The sequence below is a fragment of the Acipenser ruthenus genome, chromosome 20, assembly GCF_902713425.1.
Source record: "Acipenser ruthenus chromosome 20, fAciRut3.2 maternal haplotype, whole genome shotgun sequence".
NCBI classification, from domain to species: Eukaryota; Metazoa; Chordata; class Actinopteri; order Acipenseriformes; family Acipenseridae; genus Acipenser; species Acipenser ruthenus.
The window spans coordinates 29,550,012-29,576,091 of NC_081208.1; the positions used below are offsets into that span (position 1 = coordinate 29,550,012).

Here is a 26,080-nt window from a genome sequence, read left to right on the forward strand (position 1 = left end):
CTTCCTCTGCCTGCTCTCTCTCTCCCCAACACCAATCTGAACTCCTGCCAAGTGCCACACAAGACTCAAAACATTTTGAGACCGTTCCCATAGCAACGCTGTATGTAAGGGCGATGTTGTTACTGTAGCAACAAACCAGCAAGTTTGCATTTGGCCAGACATATACCGTAGAACACTTGAAGCAATCTGCATTTGTGGATATTTTCAAGACAGTTGAATAAAAGCAACTCTAATATACGCAACTTGTTTTTAATGTACTTTTTAAAAGCCTAAAAAAAGAGTGTCAACTGCAGCGATATCCTTATAATCTTTAAAAAGGAGAATCGTGGGTTAGTGAGCAGAGGAAGTGCATAACCCACCAGTCATTGTTTAAAAAGACGCTCAAAGTGAGGAGAAGGGAGGGAGGGAGGGAGGGGTTCTTCATGCTTTATTTTATAACATGGCAATGGTAGAGCACAGAATGAATGGTCAGCACAGCGACTTTCAAAACCTTCTGCTTTGAATTTAGGTCCCAATACAGCATCATCAGGGCTGTCATGAGCCATACTCACTACTGACCACACTGACTAATATTTTAGTAAATATGAACACATTTCACAACTTCTACATTCAAACCAAACATGCATTAAGGAGCTAGCTGTGTGTAGTTGCACTCAGGAGCTAGCTGTGTGTAGTGTTGCACTCAGGAGCTAGCTGTGTGTAGTGTTGCACTCAGGAGCTAGCTGTGTGTAGTGTTGCACTCAGGAGCTAGCTGTGTGTAGTGTTGCACTCAGGAGCTAGCTGTGTGTAGTGTTGCACTGAGGGGCTAGCTGTGTGTAGTGTTGCACTCAGGAGCTAGCTGTGTGTAGTGTTGCACTCAGGAGCTAGCTGTGTGTAGTGTTGCACTGAGGGGCTAGCTGTGTGTAGTGTTGCACTCAGGAGCTAGCTGTGTGTAGTGTTGCACTCAGGAGCTAGCTGTGTGTAGTGTTGAACTCAGGAGCTAGCTGTGTGTAGTGTTGCACTCAGGAGCTAGCTGTGTGTAGTGTTGCACTCAGGAGCTAGCTGTGTGTAGTGTTGCATTGAGGGGCTAGCTGTGTGTAGTGTTGCACTCTAGAGCTAGCTAGGCTGTGGTCTTGGATTCAGGAAGCAAGCCCTTACTGCAGGCCTCTCTTGAGCGCTTCGTAGACCTCGTCCAGCCGCTCTGGCTGCGGCACCTTGGGCGGCAGGGACTTGTGGGAGAGAGTGAACATCCTGCTGGCCCTGGAGGGAGACTTCCTGGAGTTGGTCGGGGTGCTGAACACGGCCCGATTCCTGCACAGCAGCAACAGCAAACAAACAAACAAACAAACAAACAAAAAACAACACAAGGTTAGTCCACTGATGGTGGCACTGATCTGATCTATCTGTTGCACCTTTAAAGAAGAGGTGTAATGTGAATCATGTTGAAACTTGTAACCTGCCTAATTAGTCCCCCATTTTATAATAATAAAAAGGAGAGGTTACAGTTTACATCCAAGCCAACAGTCCTCGATCAATTGTAAAGACCCTTCTGTATTCTCCTGCACTCGGCTGAAACAGTTCAGCAAGTATTCCACAACGAATGAGCATGAACAGAAACAACAGATTGTATGTAAACACCCCTTCCTAATAAAAGACCAGTGGTTAGGGTTACATCTCTATCACCATCACTGCAGGAAATCTCCCTCCCCTGGTCCTTTCTCATTTTAAAACATTTCTGTGCACCACGGTCCTTCATCAGGGCTAACGATGCCAGATGACTGATAACCTCCCAGTACAAAAACATGTTTTCAATAAGCCAGAGCAAGCTCTTTAAAATCTGGAGCAATTACAGTGCACCTAAGTAACAAACTACTTGTATTTACATTCTTAGCCGTGCTTTCTTTCAGGTTCATTTTATAGCCCTGCTATTCATTTTTCTGTACTTTCTATTCACAACACTGATTGATAGTCATGCATGCACGAGTGTGTGTGCATAATGACACTATATGTTACCCAGGGTGACTCACACTCAGCATTCGGTGACCCTCGATATTTCAAAGTCTCCTACAGATCTGTGAAGCGTGACTCTGAGGTCCCAAACGGTGGGCTGAGGTCAAGAGAAACCTCTACAGGCCGGCCTAATGAAGCGCCGGTCAATCGGTCAGCAGGTCCATTTGGAAGGCTGTGTATTGAGGACAGGGTTTTGCTGCTCACTCAAGTATTGTTTTGTATTTGTAGTGAAGGCTAATGCCCAGCCTACAAGTGATTTATTTTTTTGTTTGAACATTTTATTTTGGCCCTCGTGCCAGTTTATTTTGTTCCTGTTTTGTGTTTGTTTTGTTAATAAGCGTGCGCACCAGCGTTCGGGTCTGCCGGTAACAGCTGAGGCCGTGACGCTCCCCTGTCACAGCGTCACTCTGGTATCCTGGTTTTGTTTGTGTGGTCGCAGCGAGCCGGGAACTCGAGCAGTCAGGTTTCTTTGTTTCTGATTTTGTACATGAGATGCAGACTCTTGATGTCACGAGATCATTCGCCCCTCACAATGGCAGCCCCAGCGAGGGTTCTGTCCAGCAGTCTGGGCTCTCCAGTCCAGTCAAACAAAGAGCACTTTGTGGAGACAAGCAAGTGCAGCGCGGGGGTGTGCAGGGAATAGAGGACTTGAAATTCTAGAAGTATTTAATTTAATTACTTAATCACAGCACAAATAATGCCATCACCACCCCTCTCCCCTCCCTGTGTAATATTGTAAAACATAACATTACATCATACACATATTGCCAATCCTGTGACATAAATGAGGGAACTTCCTCGATCTGGGCATTTATTCTTTACTGCAAAACAGAAATATTCCTTAATGTTATTTACAACATTTTTTTCCCCTCTGGAAAGCCTGTTTTTTTATGAATACATGTTTGCTATTCACAGTTAACGTCCAACGTGAATGAATCCAGACTTACAAAGCTTTGTGAATAGGGACAATTTCTTTCTTTCTTTTTTTAATTGATGTGACCAGGTTTCAGAGGCATGGAGTCCTATGCATTGTGCCACCATGATGGGGTACTGTATGGGAGCAGACAGACCAGCCTTTATCCCCCTGCGCTGGTTCCCATGCCACTCAGCAGTGTAGAGGGGGCTCAGTGGGAGTCAGTATGCACAGCCCGTCTCCTCTACAGCACGAGAGATGGGATCCGATAGCACAGTCTAATCCCTGTGTTTGTTTTTCCCCAAACCAAACAGGATTAACCTAGCCTCCGGAGAGGCAGCCAGCCAGTCAGTCTACAGCAGAGAACTCGTACAAGAGATAACGGCAGCCAAAGTGAGCCCACAACCACCCAGAACAACGCTTTCTGAACTGAACACTGTGCCGCTACATTACAGGTCTGTGCTGAAGCTCTTGGGTGACTAATCCTCTGAGTGTTTGTTGAATAAATGTGGCAGTGCCATCACAGAGAGATGGGAAAATGACTCCTACTGCACAGCAGTTTGATCCATCGCAGATTTCCCTATGTGCTTAAATCAGACAGAGTGTATAGGTGGGTAACAAAAACCTGGAATGGCAAAAACTTCTATGCAACTTCCACCTCTGTGTCATCCATTCAGACATACAAATAAACACTGACACACTCACACTCACTGACACTCTCACAGACTGACGCACACTCTGATACACATGCGCACACACACGGTTTCCAAGATAAACATAACAGGGTTTATTGCTCTTCCTGAGCCCTGATCTTACTTGCTTTGTGGGAACAATTTGTAATTGTAATTGAACCTGGGCACACCTAGGTATTTGTTATTGTAATTATACCATATAATTGATTGATTACAGTTCAAATTATTTATTTATTTCATTATTCTTGTATTTTCAAATAAAAGTTACATAGCATGTTTCTGTATGTGTGCCTGTGATTATATTGCTGCGTTATTTTGAATAGATAGAGTAAACATGTTAATGTGTGGAGTTGTTTATGTAATTGTATTTATAATTGTAATTACTGCAGCATAATGGTAACTAATTGATCAAAATGGCATTGTAATTGTAATAGCAATTCCACAAACACTTCTGCTGTAACAGTGATTGTAATTGCTATAGTAATTGCCCCCGGTTGGGCACGCCTCCTGACCTGTAGTGCTTGTCTGATGAGTTCACTCCAGCGAACGACTGGCTCCTATTGATGGAGGACGAGGTGATCCGGCGCGTCGGCCGAACGGACAGAGACATGGTGGACACTGCCCTGGAGGGACGCCCTGGGGACAAAGAGAACAAGGAGGTCAGTGCTGAACAACAACAACAACAACAACAACAACAACAACAACAACAACAACAACAAACGTTCCTATTCAGCGATGCTTTCAATTTGCATCTTTTAGGTGAAGCGTGGCACGGCATTGTCAGGTAGAACACTCCCATGTAAGGACTTTACCAGCTTCAGCCAAAGGTAGTAAAACTCTCAGACACCCACTGAGAGGCCTTCAGACTGCAAGGAACCCTCCCCAACTCGCGAACTTCCTGCCTTACAAGGGTCGTCTCCATGCTGTGTTTAACACTTCCACATTTAAACAATGGCTTGACACTCTCCTCCCCTGTATACCAGGCACAGAGAGACCTCTCCCTAAACACAATATCTGTGTCCTAAACTACAGTATGAATGCCAAAGTAAAGAAGTAATGCACACTTTTCTGAATTAAACAAAAAAAAAAAAATTAAATGGTTTCGAACAAATACAGACGGGCATCTCGTTAAGGAAAGGAAATAAATGTTGACAATAATAACTAATAATTGATTATTATGGATTAATAATGACACAGCGAACCTCTTGTATGGTTTACATTCCTTTCTCATGGGAGTCTGAGCTTAAAATCTGTCTGTCGATGCCTGGTGATTAAAGAGCTGCAATGAAAACTGAGACAGAAATGAACTTTCCTTAAATAACACTGGAATTTACCCCTACAGGATCACCAAACCTGTGATTAAAATATTATCCACGGTAACAAGGCGTTCACAGCGTGACTGCAAAATGAGTCTCAAATGTATATGAAGTCTTGGTTCAGCGTCACAGTATCATCCATCAAATTGCTTTAAATATTACAATGCTCTCAGGGAGTTCCAAACTAATGGTGGCGTATTGGCTAGTTAGTTAGTACTGGTTAGTTTTGTTGGCTTTTAAATGTTTTTTTAAGGGGGAACTGAATCTGTGAGTGAGACCATTCTACCTTAATTCACTCAGGTACTTTATTTAAAGAGCACACAACGTCAGGTAAATGGCTGCGTTGTTTTGTCTTCTTCATGGTTGTCGTCTACAGAACTTCAAAGCAAGTGGGACACCAAGAGCTTAAGAACTTAGACCAAGCAATACAAAGTAAGTGTGCTTCAGCATGGGAGAGTGATGCACACTGTTAAACACGTGGCAGTGCTGCAGCATGGGAGAGTGATGCACACTGTCAAACACGTGGCAGTGCTGCAGCATGGGAGAGTGATGCACACTGTTAAACACGTGACAGTGCTGCAGCATGGCAGTGATGCACACTGTTAAACACGTGGCAGTGCTGCAGCATGGGAGAGTGATGCACACTGTTAAACACGTGGCAGAGCTGCAGCATGGGAGAGTGATGCACGCTGTTAAACACGTGGCCTGCACAGTATGGATTACAGGCTGCGTTATGTTATGCTGTAAATATTTATATAATGGGTACCGTACACAGCGTCATAGAAAATACAGCAAATATCCCTCTGGATAGAAAAGGGTTAGTCAAGCAATTGCTGGAGATCAGTTTTGTTTTACTGGGTGTGCTTGAAAACAAGTACAGGCCCCCTCAAGGTCCTTACAGTTTCACCTCTCAATGGATGCTGTGGATATCTTATTTCAAGTTACATTTCCTTTGTTTCTTCTGGCACATATATAAAAGACACTTTGGCTGATCTAGCCTACATAAGAGGACTATGGCAGCAACTGGAACAAATAACTGAGAACCAGTCGATGATTGCAGACATCGTAAAAAGGTAAGGGCGCATCTTTTTCATATATTATCAATGCTCAGTCCTGGCCTCTGGATTTCACCCTGCCAGCTACCCCACCCTGCCTGCCTGCACCCCAATGCCAAACTGCTCTCAAACAGCACAGCCTTCTACCATTACAACAGGTGAGCAACCAGCGGTCATGGGAGCACAGCGCATCATTCCAGGCTTGTGTTAAATGGAAACCAGTGACTTCAGCAAATCACCATCTCAAATGAGGTGATGAAGTGCAAGCTTTTTTAAACATTTCCCAAACCTACCTTTTTAAGAACCGGACAGACACCACCAAGTTTCAAACGTACAGATCCTTTTGTAGTTTAACCCGGAAATTAGGTGCTTCAACGGCCTCCAGAAGTTCCCTGTCAAGTCGCTCAATAGATTGTCCAACTGCAGCACACAGTAAATAGTTTATTCAAGTATTACTCCAGTTTCTCCCACCGAGGAAATACCCGGTGGCCACCTACAGCATTCTCCCTACCACACAAGAGTCCCTCTGTAGTCCACCCAGACTGAACAATGAACTGCATGTCATTTTCTGTTGCTAGCCAAGGTTGTGTAATGCATCCAAAACTGGCTGGCTAATCACTTAACTCAAAACCAAAAAAAAAAAAAAAACACTTTAGCACAATAGCCAGCAAGACTTGGGCCCTGCTCCATCAGCCGAGCTGACTCCCTGCTCACACATTCCAGGCATTTCAGAGATAGTCAGAGGCTGGTACTGATGCTTTCACTGCATCAGAGAATCACTCTTTCCAAACCTGCATTTAGGGGTGTGTGTGTGTGTGTGTGTGTGTATGTGTGTGTGTGTGTGCGTGTGCGTGAGTGTGTGCATGTGTGTGTGTGTGCACGCGTGTGTGTCACGCTGCTGTCAGCATGGTTCTGAAAACTTTTTAAAGTACTACTAGCAGTGCAACACAAGGCTTTTCATCTGGGATTTACCTTGCTTTCACTTTGCGATCATACAATGCTTTACAGCATGGTGATTTTGCCATGGCACAAACTTTTATAAGGAAACCAACACTAAAAACACAATTTTTTTTCCATTTAAGTTAAAGGTTGTGATACAGTCTCTAGCAATGAAAGTTTACAAGATGCCTCAAAACAAACAGTGATGTCAATCTCCGGGCCACCGCCAACAGTAACAACAGGGTTCAGAGATGCAGCCTGCGGAGTGCGGTGACGTCAGCGCTGTGACTCAGCCCCTGAACGTCATCGCCAGAACATCTGGATTTCAGAGACGTCATCTTGTTTATGTTCTGCTGCCCAGAAAAACAAAAACAAAAAAAATCTACAGGACAAACGCTTATTTGTCACGGGGTCCCAGTAGATAAAAGGCCACTTCAGATTACAATGAATCCAATATAACATACTTTATAAAAACAAGTGCAGTTTGTGTGTAGCTAATGAATAACTCAGGAAGTTAGGAGGACTGCACACATTCTTCACAGTGAGTGCAGTTCATGGGCTGCACAACTCCAGTCTGAGCTCAGATTTAAAAAGCATGACCAGAACGACAGGGATCTGTTACTGCATTAGCACCTGGTCTGTCCGCTCTGCTTTCCCTGCACACACAAGCTCATCTCCAGGTCAATAAGGCCCAGAGTCCCTGCTGACTGCACTGTGAAAAGCCTCGTCATATTCCCTCGAGCTCTGGGGATTCCTGCAAGGCCAGTCTCCGGGACGAACCACGCCTTCCACCTATTCTCTGAGCCCGGGGTCGAGCCCTTCCCTTTCCTGCCAGCCCCAGCGCCTCCCTTTCTCCGACTGCTCAGAGAGCCGCTTCCTAGGAGGAGGCCTACTCACACAGGGAGGGGTAGAGCAACCCAGCATTGCAACATTGAAGCTTTGCCAACTGAATGCACAAAACTTTGTCCAGATTATTCATGAACATTAAAACACTCAACAGTGCTACATTTATAAATACAAAATAAGTTACATTTTACTTATTTATTTTTACTATTTATATATTTGTCCAGAATAATAACGACAAAGTAGATACCATATACAGTTTTTGCTCAAAAGAGCCAACTTCCCATTGTTTCGGTATGTTTAACATGCCTATGTCAAGGGAAAGTGTGTTTAAAAACAAACAGTGGAGGTGCTTATAGGTTTTTGATCCCATGGTAACTCTCTATTTAAATCTATTAATGTGATTGTGATGTCATTTGCTCCATAGTTAATGATGGAACAGTCTGCTATTTCCCTGCCATTGCTTGATGTTCCTCTCCAACAGACCCCATTCCTTGAGATCTAGAACCTCTATAAAGCAGACACAACCTTTCACATCCCCACTGAAGGGTGGCAAATACATGAGGGTGATCTTATGCTATTAACCCTGAACTAACACCCACATTTACTGGCGGCTTCTATCATGTCACCGGGAGATTAATCAAAACCTTTGCGTAGGCTAAACTGAATTAAACTAAAATAAATGAAAAATGCTAGAGACAGCAGATAAATTTTACACATTCATAGTGACACAATAGGACAGAAACTGTGAGTCAGTGATAAACTGCACTGCCCATTCACATGACTGTTCATCATTCATGTCATTGTGTCACAATAACCACAAAGAACAGCGAGCTCCATCCAGCTCAGGTCATACACCTTTAGGTGCAGCAGGCAGTATTTGTGCTGCATTGCAAAGTTTGAACCTATTTTCTCAGTGGAATAAAGAAGAACTAAACTAAGGCCGTTGATCAAAAGTGAAACTCCTCACACCTTAAGCGTCTCTTAACAGTTAGAGAATGGAATGCAAAATCAAAAAAGACTTGAAAATTATTAAGAATGAAAATCTTGAACCCAGGCACTGCAATTAAAGCAGGAGAGTCCACTCAACCCTGCCCGCTGATGCGAGGGCAGATGGAAGGTGTCACCTTTCCTGGAGAGGGGAACTGAGGGCACACGCTGGCCTTTGCTCTATTTTCTTCTCAAATTGCCTCCTGACTGGCTGTCCGGACCTCTGGGAGGAGGAGAGGGGGAGAGGGGGAGAGGGGGGTGTGTGTGTAGTACGGATCCACTAACCCACGGGCGAGGAGTGACTCGTCCTCCCCTGCAGGCAGCGAGAGGAAGGGAGGCGGTTTGGAAAGCAGATTCTGTACGTGTGACTCTACGCAGTGCCGTTTGAACTCTGGAAATACTGGAAACACTAAAGTCCAGTTTATTCAAAGACAAGCAAAGGCAGAATTTGTTCAAAATCCATAACATTTAATAAATAAGAATATGAATGAATGAATACGAATGAGAATACCCGGTGTTATATCTAAGCTGTTTTTCTTCCAATTGGGATCTTATTATCTATCCCCTGGTGGGAGAGATAAAGTAGATGGCCCCATACATAAGTTACTATTTCATACATTTCTACTTATACAGTACAGAGTAATAGCTGTGTGTAGTTTCTAAAGCTTCTTTTCCCAAAACAGCCAGCGCGTTCCCCGAAACCTTGAAACAAGAGCGTGTTTACAATAAATACTGCATATCACTGGCCAGGCATCAGAGCACCTTGATACTTTGACAAACAGGCCAGGAACAGTGACAAAACAATACTGAACTAGAACAAGCAATACTTCTCATCACTACATCAACAGCACTCATACTTCAAGAACAACGCAAAGTAAAACCACACAACCAAACGACTTCTGCTGGAAATTCATGCAACATAAACAAGGTCTTCTACCTACAGCAGTTCTGTCTCGCATTGTTACAGGCAAATTACAGGAAAAATGAGAGAAAAAGAGAGGTGAAGTTAATTAACAGAAAGAAAGAAAGAAAGAAAGAAAGAAAGAAAGAAAGAAAGAAAGAAAGAAATGAAAATGTTTCCAGTCATCAAAAGTCCCCTGCATTGGCCTCTGCTCCTGGATTTCCTCAAAGCTCCTACGCTAACCCAAACAGAGAAGTGAACCAGCAAGCCAGTACCTCTGTATCCACACTGCATTGCTGCGGGCGGTTTGCTGCAGGGGCGTCTCACCAGTGTCTCTCAGTACAGCTAGCTCTCAAATCCCAGGTTGGCTGTGCCGTAATCCTGCCTTCATTGCAGTCACATTGGTACAGATTACACACTGAAAAGAGTAGTTAGTGCAGCCTGGAAATTAGTCCAAATCTTCTGCTCCTCCTCCTCCGTTTCCTCTGCTAGCAGGCCAGACATCAGCCCAGTTCCTGCCTCTCCCACACAGGCCAGGGGAGAAGCAAGAGAAACCCTCTGCACTTACAGCTCACATTATAGCCCATACAATGTACTGCACAGTGCCACCCTCCGCAATTCACCAGTCAGGGAAACTGGAGTTTTTCCTTTTCATCTTCTCTATCATTTTATCCGACTCCTGCTACAGACCTTTCTGATTGCTTAGGGTATAATGTGATGAACTATTCAACTACAATACACTATTATGAGGATGTGTGTGCGGGCACTTGTTTTATACACGAAAGGGAAAAAATAAAATAAAATACTTAGTCGTACAAGAACAGCTTTCTTGGATACTGGCGCATTAAAATAAAACCCTACCACGCGCTTTATATTTTTCATGTGCTTTTTACTGCAAGCCTGGAGCTTGTACTGTACGATTACTGGGGTGTTTCACTTGAACCTGTACAGCAGCACTGTCGCTCAGTGCGTAGCTTTGAGACGGAGAAGAGCTTCGAAATGCAATTCATCTGATCCTGGTTGACAACCTATAACTTTGCAAAGCAAGCAATTAAGAAGGAACCCTGTCTTTAAAAGACCTGCAGATCAATCCAAACGGCTGGGCTGCCGTCTGCTACAGAAAGCAGCCCACAAAGACGCCCCCCTGTAACTGAGGTTAACGGGTATTGATCTCAAGCGAAAGCAGGACAGGGTCCAGTTTAAACAGGTCTCCAGCTGTTTAAAGAAGGGCTGTTCTCTACATCGCTGGTGCAGACAACAAGAGCCGGAATAACAGCCCCTGATTTGCATTTGTTTTGTGGAGCCAGTGAAGGGATGCTAATTCTTCACAGTTCATTGCATTCAGGGTGTGTGTGTGTGTGTGTGTGTGTAGGGGGGGGGGGTACATTAGGTGACTCAATCCATTAGAAACTCTGGTGAAGCATTGTTGTGACACACTGTTGGCCAGTGAGTCAAGTTTACAGGAGTTCTAACCAAGGTTTTAAAACCCATTCTCCCATCTCTGAATCAGCACTGTCGGTTCTTTGATTGTTTTTTTTTTTTTTTTCTACTTGCAGATATTTCAAGACAACGCTACAGTACAGATGAAAAGCTGCTGCTGCATTGCTTCCTGGTACCTCATCACCTTCCACGCCGTCGTATGAGCTGGCTGCAATCGGACAGTCACACCTCATCACCTTCCACTCCGTCGTATGAGCTGGCTGCAATCGGACAGTCACACCTCATCACCTTCCACTCCGTCGTATGAGCTGGCTGCAATCGGACAGTCACACCGAAGGGTACCTACAGTGTTGTATTTGTACATCCTTAACAACGTGACGTGTAGAACTAATACATTCTTATCCTAGTAAGAGTAATGCTATTATAATAAAGCTAAAGTTATTTAAAGCGTTCCGTTAGGCCACCTTCAATTGAAGTAACAATTGACTCCCCACTAGGTGGCACTATAACATACTGGCACAACCAGGAAAGAACAAAGCAGCTCCCACTCATATTAAACACTGAAATGTTCACAGGTTTAATCCAACATGTGAAAAGGGGCCATGCTTCCCCCCCAAAGCCTCCTAAAAGGGGAACTCTCTCTCCCTCTCTCTCTCTTTCTCTCTCTCCCCTTCTTTCTCTTCCACCTTCATCATATTCTCCCACGTCCCTCTCTCACAAACAAGCTTCAGACAACGCAGGAAGAGCCTGGAGACCCCTTCTATGACACAGCCAGAAACTCCTCCTTCTATTTGGGAAAGTGTGATTCAATTCTAGGAATCCTTTCTGAGGTGCAGTACTCATGAATGCCTGCGTGTGGTCTTTTTTCAAATCGACAACAATTGTAAAAGCCTTCTGTTTTCATCAATTCTCCCTTGTGTGTGTGTGTGTGTGTGTGTCTGCATATTCATGGCACCAAAGACTAAAACAAAAGTGGGTAGCTGAGCTATTTTCCCATGCAGCAGCGCTCCCTCTCAAAGGAACCCCCTGCCCTCTGATCTGATCTGAATACCAATCGTGCTTCCAGGTGCTTAAGCCTCATTTAATACTGTTTCAGCTGTCAAATAACACAGCACTCTTTATCAGTGCAAGGTGCCAATCACCACGGTTATCTTTGAATTATTCTGCTACACAGAAGATGATATTATTAATATTAGAAGAGCGTCCTGCAGGCGTACTCCAGCTGTAGGCAGTGCTGCCTGTGTTTTGCATGTCTCCCCTTTTCCATGGTGTTCCACATCAACAACGACAGCAACATGCAGGGCTGCTTACTGCTCCCTTAGGTGCTGTTTACACCCAGAGAGACAGCACCAACACGCAGGGCTGCTTCCTGCTCCCTTAGGTGCTGTTTACACCCAGAGAGACAGCAGCAACACGCAGGGCTGCTTACTGCTCCCTTACGTAATGTTTACACCCAGAGAGACAGCACCATGGGGGTTTTGGAGCCAGTCGCTAATAACACACTTTCTCTGCAAGATGGAAAAACATGCAGGAAATGTGTAGGACAAAACAGGAGCTATCTTATCCTGCACGTACTGCACAGCCTCTCTACCAAGCATCTTTCCATGCCTCACTCCCTCCCTCCCTCCCCCTCAAAAACACAAAACACACCACTGGGCATTTTTTTTACTGTCTCACTATCGGTTTGACAACTGTGTGGATCACAAGGGTTTTGGTCTCTGCAAGAATCTCTCCTCTCTCTGCATCCAAACCACAGGCTTCCCGTAGAAAATCTGGGTGCTGTTCCCGAAGACGGGAAGACCGCAACGGATTGTTTTATACAATAAAAAGTCGCTTTCCTGTTGCAAATGTGTTTGTTTGTTGCGGAACAGAAGCTGTTCCTCTGTCTCTTTTCAAAAGGGTTTATGATTCACTGCCTGCAGTAACGGGTTAATAACACTGTTGGGAAAGGCAGATTCTGTAAAGGGGTTTCATGACTTTCCCTTCACCCAGCCCGGGACCCGTGTTTAAAAACACAGTCAGGTTTGTAATAATCTGTATCGATGCATGGTTTTATTGAGGCTCCGGAGATTTCTTTGTGGAGAGGAAAACATTTTAGACCTCTTAGGAAAATCAAAGTTAAACAGATCACCCTACACAACAGGCCCTGCCGAATGAATAACTTCCCTAAGTGCAACAAGACATCCAATACAGTACTTTACACACACATCACACCATTATACACTCAGGTGGATGTACAGCGCTTTGCAGATTACAATAGTGAGACACAAACAGCTTCACAGAACATGCTTAAAATCAGGCTTACTCTAATGCCAACATCTGGATTGCTATTTAATGGCGCTATGGCAGTGCTATGCTTTAATTAGCATTAGGACAGAGCAGTCAGTCAGAAGCAGACAGGCAGCAGTGCGGTGACAGAACGCACGGTTTTGGTGATGCTTAGACCACCGGCTATGCAAGATCATCGGCTCCATCCAGAATCAGATTGGGGGCTTACTGTACAGCTTATTAAACACACACGCACAAAGTGGCTTTGAGTTCCCTCAGATTCATATTGGGACTTTTTACTAGCATCCTCACTTGATCACAATGCTTCAAAAGTCTTGGCTACTGGGTTCCAGGGTAGGAGTCCTGTGTGTGTGCATGGAAAGAAGCTATGGAAACAAGCCTGTTTCAAATTCTTTCCATCAAACAGTAATTGAAGTATGTTGTCAGGTTAAGCATCCCCCTCTTGGCCCACTTGTGCTAGAACGACCTCACTGCCCCCTGAGCCCCAGAGTAACAATGTGGCCAGTACCAGCACTCCAAACAATTAGTTTTAATGAGCTCACACCCAATTATCATCTCAGATTCAATCCTGTCAGCACCGTCACTAACTCAGTGAGCTGGAGGCATTACAAACTACAGGCAGGACTCTCCACCGGACTGCGTTTCAGTGCCAGCAAAACACTTCACCAGAGAAAAAAATAAATAAAAATAATAATAATAATAATAATAATAATAATAATAATAATAATAATAATAATAATATGAAAAAAAGAGGGTAAGCAATTTACTAACGAGTAGGATTTGGGGGAATTACTCTCAGTTTTGCTCAATAAAGTTTAGTGGTTTTTTTTTTTACATAATGATAAGAACATATTAATATATTCAGGAGATCCGAGAGGAGTCGATCTTCACAAAATGGAGTGGTTACATCCCTGTCTTCAAAGGCACTGACTACACAAGCAAGGGGGGCCCTGTAATCATGTACTGTAGGTACTACAGTCATTTCATCATAAGCCTCATAAAGACTATTTCTGCCCTGAAACCAATTAGCTTGTTGTGTTCCAGAGTTCAGATAAAGCGGTATGGACACTGAAGTATATAGTATAAGGTGACAGTAACGTAACTACAGCACTGAGCGGGCAGCAGAGGAGCCTGGGATGCTCAGCAATAGACTTAAATACATCATATTATTATATTATTATTATATGTACTACAATGTAATTGAACCTTGGCACACCTGCATAACTGCAATTATGACCTATAATTGATCGATTACAGTTCAGTTACCCATTTATTTGTCATTCAATCCTTACTCTTGTATTTTCAACCGCTTTTGGTTAACAAAAAAAATAAATAGTTAAATAGCATGTTTCTGTATTTGTATGTGTTGTACTGCAATTATTGCTTTGTTATTTAGAATAAATACAGTTAATGTGGGTAGTTTATGTAAGTTTTTAGTGTAATTGTAATTCTATTTGTAATTACTGCGGCAATTGTAATTGCACGGAATAGCATTGCAATTGTAATTGTAAGCTCACGTACACTGTTAGGGTTGCATGTCCTTTTTGAACGCTGTTTCATTGAACCCATGTATCTATAACGGGACTCTTGAGGGGCCGGGAGATACTTTGCATCCTGTCATCTGCTGCTGGCACCAGCGCCCTGTCATGTGCACCTGCATGCTCAGTGCTGCAGCCTGACTTGCCATCGCGGAGAACAAGCAGCATCACCGTGACCCCCAGCAGCCTGCTCCCCGCGCAGCACAGCTCAGCAGATGTGAAGGTTTAAAAATAGCACAGCTCAGTCTTAGCAATATGTTTGTTATCCTTGTGTTGCTGTTACGCTGTGGCAGCTACCTGTAAACACTTGCCAGTCTGGAGAGTCACTTAACTAAGCGTTTATAGATTTACACGGTCACACGAGCGTTCAGTTGTATTTATGTATTGCTCTAGGAAAGACTCTCACTTTAAACAAGCTCAGCGCTACAAAATGAAATAGGGGAAAACTTTTGAAGCTACTGCTGTTATAATGCCATACATTATTAATGAAGGCACTGGCTGAAACCATCATCGACTTGACTTCTTTATAGTTTTACCTCAGTTAATGTCAGCGTGTTTAAAGAAATGGATAAAGATTAAAAAAAGAGTCAACTTGTTCACTGGTGTTGTAGTTTCAGAACATTATTCCATCCTGTCGAAATGTGAAAGAAGAAGGAAGAGTTTTTAGCTGTTGTTGTTAGAAGCAGATTGTGTATCCATAGGGACAGCACTGCTATCACGCCAAGTAAGAAAACAGTACGCAAGGAGGGCATGCACCGAGGAACCACATATTCATGCAGGACAGCGAGATCCTGTGTCTAATGAGGTCTGCCTTCACCAAGGGACTAAAACACACAATCCCAATGGAAACCATTACATTTAGACGATTGCAAAGCAGGACGAACACAGCCGTAGAAAAGAGAGAAATCCGAAGTCAACAGCAAGCCCAGGTTGATCTCTGAAACGGGATATGAGGTCCACATGTTTGGACACAGGTGGTCAGTGTTGTGCAAGTTCTGTAGATGCTGTATCATGTTCTGTAATCCAGATACTCATCACTATCACAGTGGCGCAGTCACAAATATTTAGGAACAAATACTGACTGTGTTGAACCCCTTTTCTTTACTTGTTCTGCAGATTTGTATGTTTTTAAAATTACAAATAAAGGCTACAGATTAATCTGTTGAAATGTTTGCTTCCTGGTATCTGATCACTTCCTGTGCAGCAGGGCCGTCTTACTCAGGGTTGGGCTCATTTCCTGTTTTTCAAAGGAATTACAATTGGAATTGATTTTTTAGAGACATAATAATTGTTGTGATTGTTCAACTGCTTTCATTTGAAGCTAATTTAATTGACTAACAGGGACTTCAATTTAAGTCATTTGTTGCCACTGTGAGAAACTCATTTTAACAGAATACTGCAAATTGCAATTTTGATCAGTGATGTGTTGGAATCGATTAAAAGGGAGTGGGAACTGGAAATGGAATTGGAATTGATTTTAAAAAGGGATTGACCCCAACGCAGGTCTTACTTAGTTGCTGTTTGGTCTTTGCTGCAATCATACCATGGAAAAGATAACTGGGTACCAGGAAGCAGCTGATTAGATTTAGAAGTCTATAGCATTGTACAAAAATAACAAACCCTGAACTAAAACGGGAAAAAAGGGAAAAAACACATGCACCCCCTTTCTGTATATAGCACCAGCCTGCAGTACTAAACCAACAGAGCTGCACTGGGAAAGGGTTCCTCACAATGCTGCAGACAGCTATGACCAACAGCTCTGATATCGTTCTGGAGGAAACGTCGGGCTTCATCTCCGCTAAGTATTCAAGCTCCTGCTTGTGAGAGGCATTTCTGTGATCTAACAACCACATTATCTCTTAGTTTACATCAAAACACGATGACGTAAAGTTGATAAGATTCTCTAAATCCAGACAAAACTCTAAATCCAGACAAAACTGTAAAACCCCAAATCAGAGGACTTGATACACTGGAGCTTCCCAGCTCAGCTCTTGACATGTTTGGATGTGTTAAATGATCTGGGCTTTTGCTACAGCATCAAGAGCTCACCAGAGACGGGTGGTAAAGCAGCAGTTATTAGCTTCACACCTGCGATAAAAACAAACCCTAACTGAAACGCTGAGCAGCGCTTTGTTTTGACATTGCACAGTCGGCTAAGCTTGGTTACTTCACAACACGACACACTGTCGATCGAAACTGTGCCTGCACTAGAGAACACCACCCCCCTCCCTAAAACTAAACAAAGAGGCTAGCGCAGGGAATCAACAAGTTCAAGTACAGTACCTCTCCAGGCACAGTCACTCAATCCCACACTACACTTCGCTGGCTGATCGGGTCAGAAACCCACCCTGGTCCCCCATTTAGGGCTGGCTTTCAGAAATACCAACTATGAGGTAGGATTCAGACATGCACACTATCAGACCTAGGTGGTAAATAAACAGTTACACCTCTAAATCTGCATAAACAAACCTAGAGGCACAGGTGAGACTTATTCATGCTGTGAAATCCCTGGCACTGAGTCATTTCATTACTATACCTAAACAAAGGGACTTCTGAAACCCAGCACTGGCTGTAAGCCAGGGCCAGTGTGTAGTGGGACCAAGGCTCCCATTGGAACAGGTTACAGAGCAACTTAGCCCAGTCCTTCTCTTTAACCACTGAACAGCACAGTCTCCAAGCTAGACAATGCTGGGGGTGAGAGAATATGTAAATGATGTAAACGAAGAACCACACGCTGTGGAAGTGCCTGGAAACGACGGCGGAACCAAACAACAGCCTGGAATTCCAGAACTCCGAAAAAGACAGCGTTCTGAAATGATTGGGAGTTACAGGGTTACATGTCATATCCCAGTGCCACCGCTCCCAAGGAATCAAGGACCGACCACTTCATAATAGAGTCTCTGGAAAAAAAATTAAAAATGCAGGCCAACTTCTGTAAAGCATAAACAGATGTTTGATGGTTTAAAATGGGGAAAGCTACCCAGCTGCTTTGAAAATATTTCACAATCAGTTCTGCATTGTTTCTGAATAAAACAACTTGCTTCTCTTTAAAATACAGTATCTATTCATTTCAATGGACTGGGCCAAGGGTTAGGGGTACTTTTCACTCTCTTATTTTAAACTCTCTACTCTTTATGAAGTAGAAGTAGAGAGTTAACAAACTGTAGTTTTGCCTTGGTTTTTTTTTCTTTTTGTTTGTTCTTTTACACTGCATACCTCTATACTTTTACACTGTACACAAGAATAGAAAAGTGCCTCAATATCAAATACTAATCAAATGTCCCTTTTTGTACCTGAATGAAAGTTTAAAACACTTCACATGAAGGTCTAAACGTTTCTTAAATCGAATCCGTTCTGGTTTCTAATGCTAGTTGCCTTGTTACAGTACACTATACTGTGTTGCTGTCCGTCTTCTTTTACACTCATAATGGGAATCGGCCCATGGACAGGCACTCTCCAGGCCCTGGCTTGTGCACAGGAGGTCTGCAGTATCAAGCAGAGTCGGACCCAGCCTACAGACACACTATGATGGGACGTGGGCAGCGTACTGCAACTCCCACTTCATTGGTAATAAAACCAACCATGGGAACAGTTAACCCCCCAGTGGAGGTGGGTGTGATCATTCACCCCCCCCCCCCGAAGCCAATCCAACTCTCCAAACGTTCCAGATAAACACGCTGACTCGCTATAGCTGAGAGAACGCAGGGTCTCTGAGGCAGAATCTCTGAATAACGGCAGTGCTGTGGACACTCACACAGGGGACCGTGGAGACAGAACTGCTGTACAAGCCTATTAATAATAACCCTCCCAACCTCTCCTGTCCTGAACGCAGCACCACACCCTCATACGCATAAACCATGCCACTTTAATTACTTGAAGTTCATCTTTAGACAGGGACTCCTTTACTAACAGGAGACAGTACTGCAGTATACAGTAACTTTGCAGTACCGACCCATAGCACTAATGCAAATGACTGCATTACAAACTACAGGTAATGTTTACCAGTCTATCCCAGCCTTTACACACAGATTCACAAGTTCTACAGAAATGAAGCCCTTCCTTATTCTTGTATTTCAAGTGGCATATAAAGATCAGTTCTTTAAAAACATGCAGATTCTGCCTTGACTCTAGAAGGTACCCAATATTTGAATTCATTACATTTTAAACAGGATTTTCATATTTAAATGCTAGTAATGATAGCAGTTCATCTTCTGAGTCAATGCAGGGGTTAAATGCCTGTAATGCAATACAGCAAACTTGAACTAATTAAAGCTGCCTATAGATACTGTACACTCCCGCAGTGATTTTTATAATGGGGGGGGGGGGGCTGTGATTGTATTTCAACATGTCTAGACAATATGAAATCTGAAAAACAGCTACTCGCGTGCCTGTTGAAATAATAACACACACACACATAATTTACCATGCAGGCTTAAAAAGTCACTAATATTATTTAAATTAATACTAACAATTAATTACTGCATTATGTTTATCTTTTGTTTTTGTGTAAACTGGCAAGACACTCATTCGCGTGTCACTAATTCTGCCAAGTCCATTGATACATCATCATTAACCGGAAGTCAAATGTGAGGCCCTGCAATAGAACAATTTCGTGTCTGTCCTTAATTGGTGAAATTCATACCGTCTAATTCTCGATTACAAAAAAAAGAAAAAAGAGAGAGAGAGAGAGAGAGAGAGAGAGAGAGAGAGAGAGAGAGAGAGAGAGAGAGAGAGAGAGAGAGACGCCACGGACATTGTGAGATTTACAATATTTACCAAACATCTGGATCCACTTTATGAACTCTAAAAATAACAAATAAATAAAAGCACTGTACAGTAAACTAAAAATGTGAACAAACCCCAACTGAAAGAGTATCTTTACAAACTGTGCAGCATTTACCAATGCTGCTACTTGGTTTAATTAATATATATATATATATATATATATATATATATATATATATATATATATATATATATATATATATATATAGTACTGCAGTATTAATTGAATTATACTTGACTGTATGGCGTGTGTTCCATCGCGCTGGATTCAGGCGAGGAACAATATTCTTGTGATTTAACAATTACAAAAATGTTGAAAATGTTTGTACATATACAAAATAAAAAGTCTATAGGGCCTGCATATGAGTGAGTGTAGTCTAGTCCAGTGTAGTCGTGTCATTCATGCATTTATAGGAGTGTAACATGCCCCTTGGTTGGTTATATGAAAGAGTCAATAGTACCAGATTAGACATGGGGATTATGGCATCTCAACAGCGACAGGACAGGAGAAGTAAAGACGATTTATTTATAAAATAAATAAATAAAAACTTACTCATACAATATCAGTGCACTCTCAGAGCTTAATATAGGAGATAGTCTTTCGACCAGTATAGAACAATCACCGAACTCCCGACTGCTAATGACAGCCTTAAAAAAAGAGCCTGTCTTTAATAATAATAATAATAATAATAATAATAATAATAATAATAATAATAATAGCATCGTTTATGAAATATTCAAATCATAGAAAACAAGCCCCTTCTATCACTGGCACTTTCTCTTTCAACCCGTTAGCTCTCCGCTCTCCCTCTCTTCACCCCATTCCACTTAAGTCTTGATGGTTTTGCGTTGAACACTATAATCTGCTTTTTTGTGTGCCTAATTATTGTAACACAGACAGTGGCGTGGAAGTAGAGTTGTGATGTAAATGTATGGCTACAGTATACGGACCCATCCCTAGACCTTCACTAGTGATCCCGTTAGAAAAATAAGACAGCCACGGGCAGAACGACAAGCGCCCGTAGCACTAGAACTAGGAAAACAAAAGCAGCGAAAAAGGAATCCGTCTTACATGTCTGCAGGCAAGGTAGAAATCAGATGGTACTCGAGTCCAAATCCTTCGTGGCGAATGAAACCGGGAGGAAGCGAAATACACACGTTGATGACTTATAAATATCCACAGCTTTTAATAATTTCCCCCAGTTGTTTCCTGTGTGAGTATATGTGTCCGTTACTCTCGCTGTGATTGCTTGCTGCGGGAGTGCTCACGCGGCAGGGATTGTTTAAAACACACACACACACACACATGCGCTGGATGTATTTCAGATACACACCCCCATCATCACTGTTACTCCAGAGAAGAAGGAGGACAGTCCGGCTGAGAATGCGGAGGGATCGTATCGCCTTTCGGATAAAACCATGCTGGTGGCGGCGGAGGCGGTGGGTGCTAGCACAGTCACATCATCATCATCATCACTCCTTCACTTGCAGTATTTGCAATCGTTGATTGCGTCTCAAAATCGCACCAGCATACAACGCAGCTCGCAGGTCTCAATGCTGAGCTGAGAAACAGTGCAGGCCTGTCTGTGTTGTGCTGTGAGGCAGTGCTGGTCTGCAGAAAGGGGGATGGGAGGCTCCAGGATTGAGCGGATTCTCTATTGCTTGTCTGCAGGTTCGTGCTTTCGCCTCGCAGTGCTGAGAACGTCAGCTGCTGCTAAGCAGATCGAGCATTCCAATCGGCAGCACCACGCTCACGCAGCAGAAAGCAGGCGTGTTTAGTTCCTCTAAGTACAATACAACAATACCCTACTAAAGTCCAACACGCTGCTCCTGCTGTCACCTCAAGTCTTAACTGGCAAATAAAACAAAGATACCACGTAGCCTTTCTCTGGTTTTAAGGATCGTATTAGGCAATGGTTTTGAACCTCCTGCCAATGCTTCTCCTTCAGTCCACATTAACACGTTGAAATATATCACTTATTTATTCAGTTCTTTTGATCTCCCTGTGCTGGTGGTGTACTTATTGTGTTGTTTGTACAATTGGTCTTTCATTGTTTCCCACGACCCCCTTGTAAATGAGACGTCGGGCTCAATGGGTAAATCAATAAAAAATACTTAAATAGATACAGTCAACTCCAGATCATAGTAGTGACCTCACAGGAGCCCAAAGCTCTCCTCTTCAAATGCCAGACAGTGTAGCCCGTCTCATCTTCACTGCACACCCCTGAGACTGTAATTAAGTGCTTGTATGCCTGCGCCAGTATCATGTTACACCTCAGATTTATTATTGCTACAGTAAGACATGATTCTTCTCAGTCTGAAGAGGTTTTATTTTGTGTTGCTGGCCCCTGCTTCATTTAGCAGCCTGTCCACTCTACCAGGTGCAAGGATAGTCAAATGTGTTGCTTTAATTAGGCCACAAATAGCTGTTTGAGGTATAGCAGGGATGCAAATAAGACTCCTATTGCACAGCAGTTTCACCCATTCCAGTTTTTACTGTGAGCTTGAATAGCCACACTGTACAGGTAATAAGCTCAGGTGTGTCTAATTAAACTCGTACTAAAACCAGGAATGGATCAAACCGCTATGCCATGGGAGTCTTATTCAATTGATCTAAATACAGCCGTTCAAATATGATGTTGAAATAAGAGAGACACTACCATGGACTGTTGGGTGCCTAATTTTCACAACCATGAGCCTCCTATCAATTCATTACACAAAAACAATGGCAATGTTTAGACATGTCACCATTTCAGTCTACTGAATAGACCCAAGTTGAGCTGCGGCTCTGCATAAGAGATGCATGTGTCAGTTTGGCTGTGGGAGTTCAAAGCTAGCCGGATCTAGAGTGAGAAAGCACACCCTGACCTTGATTACAGGCAGCCGCCAAACCCTTCTAAACATAAGTCATCCAATCTAAATAAAAACAGATTGAAAGCTGATATTAACTCATGCTAACAGGCTCCAATGGGGAAGTGACTTACAATGATATACCGCAAGCACAATGCAGCACCATTGTAATGCCTGCAACGGGACTGCTGTAGGATGTGCACGAAGGGTGACGATGACATCACATTGTCCCGGGCATTTCGGAATTTCTTGTAATGTTTTCACCTGAGATCTGAAATGGATATCAACACAAAACAAGCTTGAAAGCCCCCCACCCCACCAAAAAAACATTTAAAAAGCACTCATTAAAAATGCATGCATTTTCTGAGCACACCACAGTTATCATTTCAGGAGGCTGATGGAGAAGTGCAGGCTGACTATACCCATGATGTAATTAACATCTCTCAGCCAGTACAGGCTGACTATACCCATGATGTAATTTACGTCTCTCAGCTGGTATAGGCTGACTTTGCCCATGATGTAATTTGGAGTTCACTGCAATGGCCTTGTATTGGGATCCTCGTATGAGGTCATTATGCAGGACAGGTAACCCATATTTACCTCATATGAGGATGCCAATTTTTTTTTGCATGTAACAACACAAGAAACTCAAGAATAATAAAACACTCATGCATGAAAGGGTTAAACGCATGCGATGCAGCTCCAGCGGTCTGAACGAGTGAGTCAGCCCGCTGTGGTTTGCACTTCATTCCAGTGCTTGCAGTGCCAGGTGGCATGACATCACTCTCCACAAAGGGAACAAGTGGGTCAGTGGATTCCACTGCTAAACATTTACCTGTGTTTCAATCTAGGTCACCAGCAGGAATACAGGCGTGTTTGAAAATGCACCCTTTTTATTTTGCAGTCTTCAGTCATGTAATCAACGAGTATATTTTTTCTCTTATACTATAAAACTATTTTTTGACATCCCCGCTAATCTAATCAACAGTATCAACTGCTCAATTATTATTTTTATTTTTTTTATTGAGTTTTCAAATAAAGTACATGTTGTGCATGGCAAAAACAATTTGTCACCTAATCTTAAGAGGCAAGGCTGGTAAAGCGGGCGTTGACCGGTTTCTACTAACAAAAGAGCCCAATTAACAACACTGAAAAACATCTCGGGAATACGGCAGCAGAAACTACATTCCAGTAGCATGAAAATGTGTCTTTCTCTCACCACAGCAAAAGCTTAATCAAACTAATCCGTAATCGAAACAGCTCTAAAGCTTAGTAAACACAAAGTAAAACCATGGCAGAAGCCAGCGTGGTACTGTGGCAAGCCTTGGTCAAGCACATTCAATGCACAGCATGTGAAACTGCACAATGAGATGCAGATTTACCCAGGGGACGCTTACAAGGGATGCCATTTCTTGCAATGGAATTCCTTGATAAACTGCAGTCAATGAAACTGGTTCAGGGAGCAAGTTATGCTTCCACACATGATCTTTACAGTGTTACTGTAGGACTGACCACAGCAGTACCGGTCTAGCTGTGGGCTTGTGATCGAGCCCGGTTTCCTGCGTAGTTCTTTCTCTCATTGGCTGCTTATGGTTTTCACTGCCCTCTTCAGCTTAAAGCCGTCTTTTGGTTTTAGCGTTGTGTCTGTTATAATCAGCTTGGCTGTTAGTTATCTGCCACATGAGCTTCATTGTTAATGCACTGCCACCCCTCCCCCACTGTAAACTGGGTTATTCTGGTGGTGACAGAGTGTTGCACGCTCCTCATTTGATCAACCCCCACAGAGTCTGTAAACTCAGGGTGTCCAAGTGTTGACAAGTAGGTTACGGTCACTTTGGGTCAGATTTATAGACTTTTTGGAAGGAGAAAATGCCAAGGTAAATGTTACTCAAATGAGAAATAAACAAATTGTGAGATCTAATTATATCACTGATTGTTCTTGGTTTTACCCTTTATGGTATGATAACCAGCATCCCATGTGAAAAAAAAAACCCAACACATACAGCTACATAGAACAATCACACATTTAAGAACAATAAAGACAATCAACGTTCTAGTTGGAATAAAGGAGTTCTATAGAATAACTAACATTCCGTTTGCAATAACACCATGGCGCTTCAAAATATGCATTGTAATTAGACTCCTGCTAATCCTAGAGAGTAACTAGCACTGGCAGTGGAGGAGCCCCTAGCAGCTCAGTCCTGTATCTCCCACAATGTTATTGGAGCCTAATATTGGAAACAGGGACCGACAGAAGATAGTTAAACTTCTGTCAGGCATGACAAGAATTTCAAATGAACCAGAAATCATCCAGCACAGCAGGACAAAAATCCCTACATCGGGTGGCATTGTGTGTCAGGGTTTTAAAAACAATAACGTGTGCAAGCAATTCTCTTTAGTGTCATTTTATTTAAAATGTACAATCCCAAATGGGGATCTACTTAGGGTGGTTTTTGCATCACTTGAATAGACCACAGTATTTTTCATAGTGTGGCATTTCCTTATTCCATATTTCCATGTTCCGTATTTCCATATTATACTGCAGCAGCTAACCCATGGTTTATTGTGCTAGGGGAAGCTCGAATACTCCCCTCCACCACGCTCCCTTCATAGTAAATTAAGCACACTCTCAGAGGGATTGCTTCCTATACAGTTACCATCTCTGCTGACAAAAGCATTGCGAATTCAGGAAGAAAGGGAAAAAAGATGAATGACTCTTTCTCAAGCCTGGCTGCTGGTTGCCGTGGCAATGAGCAGGGCCTGGTAGCAAGACCCTGGTGTGTGATGTAATCCAGCAAGAGAAACCCAGCGATCTGTGCGTGCCACATAGCAGTGTGAGTACAGACCGCACCTCTAGGCTGTGCACTGTCACAGCCAAACCTCAAATGCAAGAAAGCTCATTTCATTGAAATATTTAGAAAGAGAGCTGTGTTATGATCATTCTTGGAAATCAGACTCCTATTGCATAGCTTTTTCACCCATTCCAGGTTTTCCTATGAGCTTGATTAGCCATAGTCCATAGGCAACAAGCTCAGGTGTATCTTATTAAACTCAGAGTGCAACCAGAATGGGTGACGCTGCTATGCAGTAGGAGTCTGACTTCCACCCCTGTGACATACACTGTATGTTTTATAATACAATAAGTATGCCCTGATATTGATGTGATACAGCCGTCTGAAATTTCTTTGTATCAGATGGAATATTATATCACAGTCATATTAGCTACACTGTTTTTTTATTCTTATATAATTACACATCATAAAAATATAGTATAAGGTGGTGTAAGACACAAGCTTTATTCCTCCCACTCAGGGCAGAGCGAACAGAATTCCCACTAGTGGCCAGCTGCTCTTACGACTCAGGGGTTGGATATCGGCTTGTATTATACAGCACCCTGTGCAATATTATACATATAGCATATGTGTCTGCATTGCATCCACTTAGATTCATCTATCACAAAATATGCATGTATGCAAGAGGAATCACTTCATTTTATTAAATATATCCAAGTTCTGAGGTGACATCGACACAGGCTTCTGC

At 42.9% G+C, this 26,080-nt stretch overlaps 1 protein-coding gene across 5 annotated transcripts in view; it reads right to left on the bottom strand.

The window, feature by feature from the left end:
* LOC117425874 (rho family-interacting cell polarization regulator 1-like) overlaps positions 1–26,080 on the bottom strand; it is a 58,480-nt gene that overhangs the window by 20,686 nt on the left and 11,714 nt on the right. Inside the window, exons 1-3 of one of the 5 annotated variants that reach the window (XM_058993864.1) lie at positions 20,763–21,423; positions 4,107–4,230; positions 1,138–1,290 (exon numbers count right to left, since the gene is read on the bottom strand). In XM_058993864.1, coding sequence (XP_058849847.1) covers positions 1,138–1,290; positions 4,107–4,204 — 251 coding nt within the window. In that variant the 5' untranslated portion in view covers positions 4,205–4,230; positions 20,763–21,423. Of the gene's footprint in view, positions 1–1,137; positions 1,291–4,106; positions 4,231–6,258; positions 6,584–9,913; positions 10,191–20,762; positions 21,424–26,080 lie in introns of those variants that run through there. The other 4 variants (XM_058993863.1, XM_058993867.1, XM_058993866.1 and 1 more) reach the window with 4 other exon arrangements.